The sequence below is a fragment of the Tachyglossus aculeatus genome, chromosome 13, assembly GCF_015852505.1.
Source record: "Tachyglossus aculeatus isolate mTacAcu1 chromosome 13, mTacAcu1.pri, whole genome shotgun sequence".
In the NCBI taxonomy this organism is placed as follows: domain Eukaryota; kingdom Metazoa; phylum Chordata; class Mammalia; order Monotremata; family Tachyglossidae; genus Tachyglossus; species Tachyglossus aculeatus.
The window spans coordinates 3,072,716-3,085,990 of NC_052078.1; the positions used below are offsets into that span (position 1 = coordinate 3,072,716).

Sequence of the window (13,275 nt, forward strand, 5' to 3'; positions counted from 1 at the left end):
TCCCTCACACACACCCCAAACTCCCTCACACACACACACACACACCCCAAACTCCCCCACCACACAACGTCCCTCACACATACCGCAAACTCCCTCACACCCACACTCCCTCACATACACACACATACCACAAAACTCCCTCACACACACCCCCCTCACACACCCCCAAACTTCCTCATGCGCGCGCGCGCGCACACACACACACACACACACACACACACACTCTCCCAAGCTCCCTCCCACACTCCCTCCCACAAGCTCCCTCCCACATACCCCAAACTCCCTCCCACATACCCAAACTCACACACACACACACACACACTCCCACACACCCAAACTCCCTCACACACTCCCCCAAACTCCCTCCCACCCCCTAAACTCCCTCCCTCCCTCACACACACACATATCCCAAACTCCCCCAACACAGACTCACACACACTCCCACACACCCAAACTCCCTCACACACCCCCCAAACTCCCTCACACACACACACCCCCCCAAACTCCCTCACACACACACACCCCCCAAACTCCCCCACCACACAACGTCCCTCACACATACCGCAAACTCCCTCACACCCACACTCCCTCACATACACACACACACACCACAAAACTCCCTCACACACCCCCAAACTCCCTCATGCGCGCGCACACACACACACACTCCCAAGCTCCCTCCCACACTCCCTCCCACATACCCCAAACTCCCTCCCACATACCCAAACTCGCACACACACACACACACACACACACACACACACACACTCCCACACACCCAAACTCCCTCACACACTCCCCCAAACTTCCTCCCACCCCCTAAACTCCCTCCCTCACACACACACACCCCAAACTCCCCCAACACACAGACTCACACACACTCGCACACACCCAAACTCCCTCACACACACACACACTCAACTCCCTCACACGTACACTCCCCCAAACTCCCCTAAACTCCCTCACACACTCACTCCCACAAGCTCCCTCACACATACCCCAAAGTCCCTCACACACAAACTCCCTCACACACTCATTCCCACAAGGTCCCTCACACCCAAACTCCCTCACACACCCCCGCCAAACTCCCTCACACACAAGCTCCCTCACACATACACACTCACACACATGCTCCCCCAACACACACCCTCCCACACACCCAAAGTCCCTCACACATACCCCAAAGTCCCTCATACACACACACAAACTCCCTCACACCCAAAGTCCCTCACACACACACACACCCCAGTCCCTCACACACAAACTCCCTCACACACACACACACACACCCAAAGTCCCACACCCAAACTCCCTCACACACACACACACACACCCCCAAACTCCCTCACACCCACACACCCAAAGTCCCTTACACAGAAACTCCCTCACACTGACTCCCACAAGTTCCCTCACACATACCCCAAACTCCCTCACACACACACACACCCCCAAAGTCCCTCACACACAAACTCCCTCACACACTCACTCCCACAAGCTTCCTCACACACACCCCAAACTCCCTCACGGACACACACCCCAACTCCCTCACACACACACACCACCCAAACTCCCTCACACACTCATTCCCAGAAGCTCCCTCACATACACCCCAAACTCCCTCACAGACGAACACACACACAACCCCCCCCAAACTCCCTCACACACTCCCACAAGCTCCCTCACACCCCCCCAAGTCCCTCACAAACACTCACGCCCTCCCACCCTCACTCCCACACATACACACTCACGCCCTCACACACTCACCCCACACACACCAGTTCCCCAAACTCCCTCACACACTCACTCCCCCAAGCTCCCTCACACACACACACACACACACACACACACTCCAAACCCCCTCACTCCCCCCCCCAGTTCCCCAAAGCCCCTCTCTCTCTCTCTCTCACACACACACACGCACACACACACACACACACACGGACGCACACGCCCAGACGCACGCAGGCGCGGTGGGTGTCCCTTTGTTGTCCCCCGTCCCCGGTGCCCGGGGGGTTGCCCGGGGGGGGTTGCCCGGGGGGGGGGGGTTCCCGGGTCGGACCGACCTTCTTGTAGTGCTTCCCGAGCCAGACGCGCACGGAGTCCAGCTGGGACACGGTGTCCGGGCTCTCCCAGAACTTGGCGGAGGGGCCGCCGTCCTTCCGCCGCCACAGCGCCAGGCCCGAACCCCCCGACGACGCCCCCGACGCCGCCGCCGCCGCCGCCGACCCCGGGGTCCCCGCCGCCGCCGCCGCCGCCGAGCCCGAGGCGCCCCCCCCCTCCTGCCGCCGCCGCCGCCGCGGCCATTGTTCCCGCCGCCTCCGCCGCCTGCTGCTGCCCGCCCGCCCGGCCCGGCCTCGTTGGCTGCGCGCGCACCGCCCCCTCTCCCCGCCCCTCCCCCACCGCCGCCGCCGCCGCCGCCGCGCGCCGCCCCCTGCGCCCGCGCGCTCCCCGCCGCCCCTCCCCCCGCTCCGGCCCCACACTCATCCAACCCCGCCCGCCCGACGCGCGAGCGCACGCGCATGCGCCCCACGCCGCCTCCAGGCCTCCCACTTCCTCCATCCGGCCCCCTCCCCCACCGGGGGGGCAGGCCCTCCTTCGGCCCGAGGGCGGGCGCCGGGGTGCGCGCGCAGCCGCCCTCCCCGTGAGCGCCGGGCTGCGCGCGCAGTAGCCCTCCCCGCGAGCGCCAGGCTGCGCGCGCAGCCGCCCTCCCCGTGGTCGATGAGATGCGCGCGCAGCCGCCCTCCCCGCGGGCGCCAGGTTACGCGCGCAGCAGCCATCCCCGTGGTCGGGGGGATGCGCGCGCAGCCGCCCTCCCCGCGGGCGCCAGGCTGCGCGCGCAGCCCGAAATCCGATGGTCCCCACCTCGCGGAGCCCCCCCCCCACCACGAGAATGCGCGCGCACCCTCCCCTCAGAGGCGGGGGCGGTGCCGCTGGAAGAGAGGATCATGGGAGAAAGGAGGGTTGTCCTTGATTTTTCTCCTCAGGCAATGGCGGCCCCAGGCTTGGCCCTCTTCCTCGTCCCCCCTGAGCCTTCCCGAGAGACTGGGGTCTCTCCCTCTTAATTCCTTCATTCAGTCGTTATTTATTGAGCGCTTCCTGGGTGCAGAGCACTGAACTAAGCGCTTGGGAATCAATCAATCAATCGTATTTATTGAGCGCAATGGCGGCCCCAGGCTTGGCCTCCTTCCTCCTGAGCCTTCCCTCAAGACTAGGGTCTCTCTCTCTTCATTCCTTCATTCAGTCGTTATTTATTGGGCGCTTCTTGGGTGCAGAGCACTGAACTAAGCGATTGGGAATCAATCAATCGTATTTATTGAGCACAATGGCGGCCCCAAGCTTGGCCTCCTTCCTCCTCACCCCTGAGCCTTCCCTCAAGACTAGGGTCTCTCCCTCTTCAATCCTTCAGTCGTATTTATTGAGCGCTTCCTGGGTGCAGAGCACTGAACTAAGCACTTGGGAATCAATCAATCAATCAATCAGTCGTATTTATTGAGCGCAATGGCGGCCCCAGGCTTGGCCTCCTTCCTCGTCCCCCCTGAGCCTTCCCTCAAGACTAGGGTCTCTCTCTCTCTTCATTCCTTTATTCAGTCGTATTTATTGAGCACTTCCTGGGTGCAGAGCACTGAACTAAGCACTTGGGAATCAATTAATCAATCGTATTTATTGAGCGCTTACTGTGTGCAGAGCACTGTACTAAGCGCTTGGGAAGTCCAAGTTGGCAACGTCTAGAGACGGTCCCTACCCAACAGCGGGCTCACAGTCTAGTCTTCGACCACATTAGCTCTCTCATTCATTCATTCATTCATTCAATCGTATTTATTGAGCGCTTCCTGTGTGCAGAGCACTGGACTAAGCGCTTGGGAAGTCCAAGTTGGCAACATCTAGAGACGGGCCCTACCCAACAGCGGGCTCACAGGCTAGTCTTCGACCACGTTAGCTGTCTCATTCATTCATTCATTGAATCGTATTTATTGAGCGCTTACTGTGTGCAGAGCACTGGACTAAGCGCTTGGGAAGTCCAAGTTGGCAACATCTAGAGACGGTCCCTACCCAACAGCGGGCTCACAGTCTAGTCTTCGACCATGTTAGCTCTCTCATTCATTCAATCATATTTATTGAGCACTTACTGTGTGCAGAGCACTGGACTGAGCGCTTGGGAAGTCCAAGTTGGCAACATATAAGGCCTCATCCTCCAGGAGGCCTTCCCAGACTGAGCCCCCTCCTTCCTCTCCCCCCCCCACCTCCTTCCCCTCCCCATAGCACCTGTATACATGTATATATGTGTACAGATTTATTACTCTATTTTATTTGTACATATTTATTTTATTTTGTTAATATGTTTTGTTTTGTTGTCTGTCTCCCCCTTCTAGACTGTGAGCCCGCTGTTGGGTAGGGCCCGGCTCTAGATGTTGCCAACTTGGACTTCCCAAACGCTTAGGTCCAGTGCTCTGCACACAGTAAGCGCTCAATAAATACGATTGAATGAATGAATGAACATCTAGAGACGGTCCCTACCCAACAGCAGGTTCATCATCATCATCATCATCAATCGTATTTATTGAGAGCTTACTGTGTGCAGAGCACTGGACTAAGCACTTGGGAAGTACAAGTGGGTTCACAGTCTAGTCTTCGACCACATTAGCTCTCTCATTCATTCAATCGTATTTATTGAGCACTTACTGTGTGCAGAGCACTGGACTAAGCGCTTGGGAAGTACACCCCCCTCTTCCCCTAGAGAAGCAGCGTGGCTCAGTGGAAAGAGCCCGGGTTTTGGAGTCAGAGGTCGTGGGTTCGAATCCTGGCTCTGCCACTTTATTTATTTATTTTACTTTGTTAATAAGTTTTGTTTTGTTGTCTGTCTCCCCCTTCTAGGCTGTGAGCCCGCTGTTGGGTAGGGACCGTCTCTAGATGTTGCCAACTTGGACTTCCCAAGCGCTTAGTCCAGTGCTCTGCACACAGTAAGTGCTCAATAAATACGATTGAATGAATGAACTTAGCTGTGTGACTTTGGGCAAGTCACTTCACTGGGCCTCAGTGACCTCATCTGTAAAATGGGGATGAGGACTGTGAGCCCCCCATGCGGCAACCTGATCACCTTGTAGCCTCCCCAGCGCTTAGAACAGTGCTTTACACATAGCGCTTAAATGCCATCATTATTATTACTAAGGCCCTACTGAGAGCTCACCTCCTCCAGGAGGCCTTCCCAGACTGAGCCCCCTCATTTTCCTCTGCTCCTCCCCATCCCCTCTGCTCTACCCCCTTCCCCTCCCCACAGCACTGGTGTACATTTGTACATATTACTGTTTTATTAATAAGAAGCAGCGTGGCTCAGTGGAAAGAGCACGGGCTTTGGAGGTCAGAGGTGATGGGTTCAAATCCCGCTCCGCTTGTCAGATGTGTCATTTTGGGCAAGTTACTTCGCCAATCTGGGCCTCAGTGACCTCATCTGGAAAATGGAGATTCAATCCCAGTTCTCCTTTCCTCCTGGGCCTCGGTTACCTCATCTGTAAAATGGGGATGAAGACCGTGAGACCCCCGTGGGACAACCTGACGATCACCTTGTGACCTCGCCAGCGCTTAGACCAGTGCTTTACACATAGTAAATGCTTAATAAATACCATTATTATTATTATTATTATTATTGACGCCTGTCTATGCCTGTCATGAGGATGAAGACTGTGGGCCCCACATGGGACAACCTGATCACCTTGTATCCTCCCCAGCACTTAGATCAGCGCTTTGCACATAGTAAGTGCTTAATAAATGGCATTATTATGATTATTATTGACGCCTCTCATGAGGATGAAGACTGTGAGCCCCACATGGGACAACCTGATCACCTCGTATCCTCCCCAGTGCTTAGAACAGGGCTTGGCATATAGTAAGCGCTTAACAAATGCCATTATTATTATTATGCCCCACATGGGATATGGACAGTGTCCAACTCGATTATCTTTTATCTACCCCAGCACTTAGAACAGTGCCTGCCACATAGTAAGTGCTCAACAAATGCTATTATTAGCAGTAGCAGTACTAGTAATAATCGCTCCATAAATACGATTGAATGATCCTTTTCCCCCCATTTTTCTCTCTCCTAATCCTGCAAGGTACCCCCCTACCCTAGCTGGGCTACTGTATTTGGAACAGTGCTTTGCACATAGTAAGTGCTAACAAATGGGTTAAATTACCTTGTATCTAGTGCGAATACAAGCAAATTGGATTGGAATCGTGGGGGGGTCACAGTCTCAATCCCCCCCAAATCGGTAGTTTATTCATTTATATTAGTGTCTGTCTTCCCCTCTAGATTGTAAGCTCCTTGTGGGCAGGGAATGTATCTGTTATACTGTACTCTCCCAAGCACTTAGTAGTAATAATAATAACGATGGCATTTGTTAAACGCTTACTATGTATCGAGCACTGTTCTAAGCGCTAGGGGAGATACAAGGTAATCTATTACCTTCTAGACTGTGAGCCCTGTTGTTGGGTAGGGACTGTCTCTATATGTTGCCAACTTGGACTTCCCAAGCGCTTAGTACAGTGCTTTACACACAGTAAGCTTGCCAGCTGTGTGACCTTGGGCAAGTCACTTAGCTTCTCTGGGCCTCAGTTCCGTCATCTGTAAAGTGGGGATGAAGACTGTGATCCCCACGTGGGACAAAATGAACTTTCCAAGCGCTTAGTAGACTCCTCTGCGCACAGTAAGCGCTCAATAAATACGATTGAATGAATGAATGAATGACAACCTGATCACCTTGTATCCTCCCCAGTGCTTAGAACAGTGCTCTGAACATAGTAAGCGCTCAATAAATACGATTGAATGAATGAATGACAACCTGATCACCTTGTATCCTCCCCAGAGCTTAGTACAGTGCTATGCACACAGTAAGTGCTCAATAAATACGATTGAATGAATGACAACCTGATCACCTTGTATCCTCCCAAGTGCTTAGTACAGTGCTCTGCACACAGTAAGCGCTCAAAACTATTCACTGAATGAGTGAATGAATGAATGACAACCTGATCACCTTGTATCCTCCCGAGATTAGTACAGTGCTCTGCACACAGTAAGCGCTCAATAAATACGATTGAATGAATGAATGACAACCTGATCACCTTGTATCCTCCCCAGCGCTTAGTACAGTGCTCTGCACAGTAAGTGCTCAATAAATACGATTGAATGAATGAATGACAACCTGATCACCTTGTATCCTCCCCAGCGCTCAGTACAGTGCTCTGCACACAGTAAGTGCTCAATACGATTGAATGAATGAATGACAGCCTGATCATGAATGACAATCTGATCACCTTGTATCCTCCCCAGCGCTTAGTACAGTGCTCTGCACACAGTAAGTGCTCAATAAATACGATTGAATGAATGACAACCTGATCACCTTGTAGCCTCCCAAGCGCTTAGTTCACTGCTCTGCACAGTAAGCGCTCAATAAATACGATTGAATGAATGAATGACAACCTGATCACCTTGTATCCTCCCCAGCGCTTAGTACAGTGCTGTGCACACAGTAAGCGCTCAATAAATACGATTGAATGAATGAATGACAACCTGATCATCTTGTATACTCCCCAGCGCTTAGAACAGTGCTTTGCACATAGTAAGCACTTAACAAATACCACCATTATTATTAGTAGTAAGTGCTCAATAAATACGATTGAATGAATGACCTATGGATTATTATTATTATTGTCATCTGTCCCCGCCCCGGTTCTAGAGCTCCTTGTGGGCAGGGATTGGCACTGTTTACTGTTGTGTGGTTCTGTCCCAAGGGCATTGTACAGTGCGCTGCACACTTTAATTCAGCACCTGTATATATGTATATATGTTTGTACATATTTATTACTCTATTTGTTTTGCTTGTACATATCTATTCTATTTTATTTTGTTAGTATGTTTGGTTTTGTTCTCTGTCTCCCCCCTTTTAGACTGCGAGCCCACTGTTTGGGTAGGGACTGTCTCTATATGTTGCCAACTTGGACTTCCCAAATGTTTAGTACAGTGCTCTGCACACAGTAAGCGCTCAATAAATACGATTGTTGATTGATTTAAGCGCTCAGTAAATATGATTGATTGAATGAATGAATGAATGACTGTGAGCCCACTGTTGGGTAGGGACCGTCTCTACCTGTTGCCAGCTTGGACTTCCCAAGCGCTTAGTACAGTGCTCTGCACACAGTAAGTGCTCAATAAATGCGATTGATTGATTGATGATTGATTGAATGAGTGAATGAATGACTGAAGGAGTGAATGAATGAATGAATGCCCCTCTCGGCCCTGCTCCACTGGGCACCTCGTGGTCGAGGGAGCCACCGGTAGATGTCGCTGTGCCCTTGCTCCCATGCAATCAATCAATCAATCAATCGTATTGATTGAGCACTTACTGTGTGCAGAGCACTGTACTAAGCGCTTGGGAAGTACAAGTTGGCAACATATAGAGACAGTCCCTACCCAACAGTGGGCTCACAGTCCGCCTGCTGGATAATAATAATTGTCCATATTAATAATAATAGTAATAACGACATTCCTTAAGCCCTTACTATGTGCCAAGCACTGCTTTAAGCGCTGGGGTAGATGCAAGGTAATCAGGCTGTCCCACGTGGCTACTACAGTGCTAGCGTGGCTCAGTGGAATATTCTATTTATTTTGTTAATGCTGTGCATTTTGCTTTAATTCTTTTTGTTCTGACGACTTGACACCTGTCCACCTGTTCTGCTTTGTCTTCCGCCTCCCCCTTCTAGACTGTGAGCCCGCTGTCGGGTAGGGACCGTCTCTATGTGTTGCCAATTTGTACTTGCCAATTTTAAATAGCTGATAATATAGTTTTAAATAATTAACAATTAATAATATAATAACTATTATTGCACTATAATTATTATTAATAATGATAATTAATAGTATCATATTAACAAAATAAAATAAATGGAATAGTAAATAGTAGCACTTAGCAAAGAACAAATGTGGCTTAGTGCAAGAAAGCCCAGGCCTGCCTGGGAGTCAGAAGGACCTGGGTTCTAATCCCTGCTCTTCCACATGTGCTTTGCACACAGTAAGCGCTTAATAAACGCCGTCGTTATTATATCCGCTGAGACCTTGGGCAAATCACTTCACTTTGTGATTTTTGACTTTCACAAAGCAGAAGGCCCGAACCCACCCAACCAGCCGGCGACGAACCTGTACCGGACGGGAGCGGGCGAGTCTCCCGGGACCGAGGGAAGTTTAAGGGCGCTTTCCGACGTCCCCGGCCCCCCCGGCCGCGATGCGGATGCAGGCGTTTTGTGGGGAGGGAAAAAAAAAAGGAAGACCCCCTCGGTACGCTTTGGTAAATTTCAAGTTTATTGTTTTCCTTAGCTTTAGTGTTGAGCACAAAGCGCTTTGAAGTAGTTATTCTCGGTCCGGGACTTTCGCGCCGCGCTTTGCCGCCTTTAGCCATTCCGGGAGCCGGGAGTCCCTCCCTGTCTGCTCATCTGCGGATCCTCGGGTCTCACCCAGAGAGCGCCCATCCAAAGGAACGACATTAAAGTAAAATGACAGAGGCAGAAGAGTATGTACAGACGGGAACAATTCTACTAAAGGTGACAGAGGGGATCCGTGGGATGGCGGGGCTGTGTGTGTGAAGGGAGACAAAAAAAAAAAAAAATTGAGGCGTTTAACATGAACTGGGCGCCGGTTAACTCTCTGAATCCAACAGGGTAGCTGGGCTGAGAGCTTCTTCCCATCTTGCGGTTAAAAATGAGGCTAAAAACGGCCCCCAAACTGCAGAACCGGAGCTTCTGGGTCACACTTGGAATCGTTAAATGTGACCGTCCCCTTTACCTGCCTCTCCTCCAACCGGTTTCTTGTCCATGTAGGAGGAGGAGGAGGTCTCACCCTCCACCTGGCTAGCTTGGGAACCAACAACCGGGAATATGGGAATGGGCGGCGGAGGTGTCTATCACCCCAGAGATCCCTTCCCGGCTCCCTGTCCGGGGGGCGAGGGGAGGGCATCCCCCGCCCCACGGCTCCTTAAGAGCCCCGACTTCCTCCCGCTTTGTAGCCGACTCCCCCCGTACCCGGACCCCTCCGAGCTAACGGCAGGTCAGGCCCCCAGGCCCCGGGGCGGGGTGCGCGGGGCTCCAGGGGAGCTCCGGCGGTCCCGGTTCCGTCTCCCACCTGCCCTCAGGGAAGTCCCCGAGAACCCCCGTCGCTCCTCGGGCACCGGGCTCCCTTCCAGTCCGACGACAGGGCCCAGAGGATTAGTGGCCATCACTGGGCCGTTGGTGGGCAAGCGCTCTGGTCAGGCAGCTTCGAGGACCACGCTCTAAAGGAGCTCCCCAAAAATGGCTCTACACCCCTTCTCTTTCCCCGGGACCCCAAGGGAACCCCGGCGGCTGTAACGCGGCAATGGGAATCCGTGACAGAACGGGCTCCCCCGGTTCCTCCTCCTCCCTCTGGACGTCACTGGCCCCCGGGGGATTGTCGTGGTGGTGGTGGTGGTGGTGGTGGGGGATGTCTCCCGGCGTCCACCCTGGTCACTCCGTGTTGCCGGGACGGTCGTCGGCCGAACAGTGAGACTCAACACCCTCGGGATGGGACTTCCCAACAATGATTCCACCCAGATCTCTCCGGAATCGGCCTGAGACCCCAAACTCTACCAGGGGACTCGTGGGCGACCAAAGACAAAGGGACGGTCGCTCAGCCTGGGCTCTGCCCCATCCCGTCCCCTCAGTAGACCAGCCCCTGACATGGGGAGGGACCCGCTCCCGGGAGCCTGCTGGAAGTCGCCGCCTGTGAGTGACAAACTGCTCTGGGGACCGAAAGGAGGGGTGGCACAGGTGTACGGGATGGGTGGGTAAGGGGGGGTGGACCGCTGGGCCCCCCGCCGCCAACGCCAGGTTGCCTGGAAGCCAAGCGCCTCTTTCCGTTGCATCTGAGAGCCCCCTCGTCCCGGCCCCCCGGGTTGGGTCGCTCCCCCCCCGCCGGCCCACGAGACCGGCGAGCTTCTCCAGCGGGCCGTTCGGCGGGTGGGCCGTCCCCATCCCGTCCCCCCGCCGCCCGCCGCCCCGCAGGACGTCCCCCGCGCCACGGAACCTCGTGGCGGCGGGCGGCCCGCCCCGAGTCGGCAGATCCGGTCCTCCGGGCCGCGGCTCCATCCGTCCGTCCGTCCTTCCGTCCGCCGGGCGGCGGGAGGCGAGCCTGCCTCCCGGCTGGTGCGTACCTCACATCTCGAACCCCCTGGTGGGAAGCGGAGGCCTCATCTGTTCTTCAGCAGCCGGGCCGGGAAGCACTCCCGGCCGGTGAACTCGTCTACGCAGCCGCCGCCGCCGCCGCCGCCGCCGCCTCCGGGCAGGCTGCCGGGGGGCGGGCGGGCCTCCGGGGAGGCCTCGCTGGGAGTCCTGGGGCCGGGCTTGCGGTGGGAGCACCACGGCGGCGGGGCGGCCGGGGGGGGACGGGGCGGCGGCCGGTCGGGCCGATCCAGGAGGGCGCGGGACGTGGCCTCCGACAGGGGGAAGGTTCGGCGCTCCCAGGGCTGGACTGTCTGCGGGAATCGGGGGGAGGGGCCGGGAGGCGCGTGGAAACGGGGAGACAGAGAGAAGCGACGTTAAGGGCACGGCGAGGGCCCACCCGCCCCGGGGGGGGCCCCCGTCCACCCGGAATGAGGCGTCCCTACGGGCTCGGGGCCCGGGGCGAGTCCCCCTCCCTCACCTGCACGGCGTCCTCCGGGGTTTCCGGGGCGGAGGAACTGGTGTCCTCGCTGCAGGACGACAGCACGCGGGTCCGGTCCTTGGCGGCCAGGGCCGGCCACAGGCTACAGGGCTCGGGGCTGGGGGTGCCGGCGGGGGCCGCGTCGGTGAGGCCGCCCCCGCAGCCGCCGTCCGGGGACAGGGGCCGGCTCGGGCCCGGGGCGGACGGAGTCCCCCGTCCTTCTCCCTTCTTGGACGACCTGCTGCGAGCGCAAGTTGATGATCACCACGTATCCCCCCCAGCGCTTAGAACAGTGCTTTGCACAGAGGAAGCGCTTATTAAATGCCATCTAGAAATGCTTCCAGACTGTGAGCCCACTGTTGGGTAGGGACCGTCTCTATATGTTGCCAACTTATACTTCCCAAGCGTTTAGTACAGTGTTCTGCATCTAGTACAGTGCTCTGCACACAGTAAGCGCTCAATAAATACGATTGAATGAATTAAATGCCATCATTATTATTATTATTATTATTATTATCCCCCTGCCTGGGTGCCGAGCCAGCGGCAGCTGGCCTGGCATGGTTTTTGGAAGGATTGTTATTGTTATTATTATTGTTATTATTATTATTGTTATTATTATTATTAATGGTACTAGCGAAGCGCTTACTATGTGCCAGGCACTGTACTAAGGTCTGGGCTGGATTCAAGCAAATCGGGTTGGACACGGTTTCTGTCCCGCAAAGGGCTCAGCCTTCACCCCCATTTTACAGAGGAGGTAACTGAGGCAACGAGACGGGAAGTGACTTGCCCAAGGCCACACAGCAGACAGGGGATTGGGGGGGGGGGGGGGGGGGGGGGGGGAGGGGCCGGGGAGAGGCATCTACCTGCTCCCTCTTCTGTGAGAGATGGCCGCTGCCGTCCAGGAGTCCCAGCGGGAACGCTCCAGTTCTTCATACTTGGTGTGATGGTTCCGATAGGCCTCGTCCGAAGTGTCCTCCAGCTGGATTTGAATTCAAAACATTCAAATAATAAACTCAAAATAACAACAACGAGGCACTGATTAAGCGCTTACTATGTGCAAGGCACTGTTCTAAGCGCTGGGGAGGTTACAAGGTGATCGGGTTGCCCCTCGGGGGGCTCACAGTCTTCATCCCCCATTTTCCAGAGGGGAGAACTGAGGCCCAGAGAAGTGAAGTGACTTGCCCAAAGTCACCCAGCTGACAAGTGGCGGAGGCGGGATTAGAACCCACGACCTCTGACTCCCAAGCCGGGGCTCTTTCCACTGAGCCACGCTGCTTCCACTAACGTCCGTCTCCCCCCAGACCGACCCCAGCGTGCCTCACAAACACCACAGTTATTATTATAATAACGATGGCATTTATTAAGCGCTTACTACGTGCAAAGCACTGTTCTAAGCGCTGGGGTACGAACCAGGTAATCCAGATGTCCCCCAGGGGGCTCACAGGCTTAATCCCCATTTTCCAGATGAGGTAACTGAGGCCCAGAGAAGTTATTTGACATGTCCAGCTGACAAGTGGTGGAGCCGGGATTTGAACCCCTGACCTCTGACTCCGAAGCCCGGGCTCTTTCCACTGAGCCAC

At 54.9% G+C, this 13,275-nt stretch overlaps 2 protein-coding genes across 2 annotated transcripts in view; both read right to left on the reverse strand.

Annotated features, from left to right (window-relative positions):
* SMARCC1 (SWI/SNF related, matrix associated, actin dependent regulator of chromatin subfamily c member 1) overlaps positions 1-9,443 on the reverse strand; it is a 117,989-nt gene extending 108,546 nt beyond the window's left edge. Inside the window, exons 1-3 of the mRNA XM_038755452.1 lie at positions 9,327-9,443; positions 9,122-9,184; positions 2,064-2,279 (exon numbers count right to left, since the gene is read on the reverse strand). Coding sequence (XP_038611380.1) covers positions 2,064-2,279; positions 9,122-9,184; positions 9,327-9,443 — 396 coding nt within the window. The remainder of the gene's footprint in view (positions 1-2,063; positions 2,280-9,121; positions 9,185-9,326) is intronic.
* A 1,800-nt stretch (positions 9,444-11,243) lies between these two features.
* LOC119936071 (KAT8 regulatory NSL complex subunit 1-like) overlaps positions 11,244-13,275 on the reverse strand; it is a 119,826-nt gene continuing 117,794 nt past the window's right edge. The window contains exons 12-14 of the mRNA XM_038755453.1: positions 12,559-12,674; positions 11,696-11,933; positions 11,244-11,528 (exon numbers count right to left, since the gene is read on the reverse strand). Of these exons, the coding sequence (XP_038611381.1) occupies positions 11,244-11,528; positions 11,696-11,933; positions 12,559-12,674 (639 nt within the window). The remainder of the gene's footprint in view (positions 11,529-11,695; positions 11,934-12,558; positions 12,675-13,275) is intronic.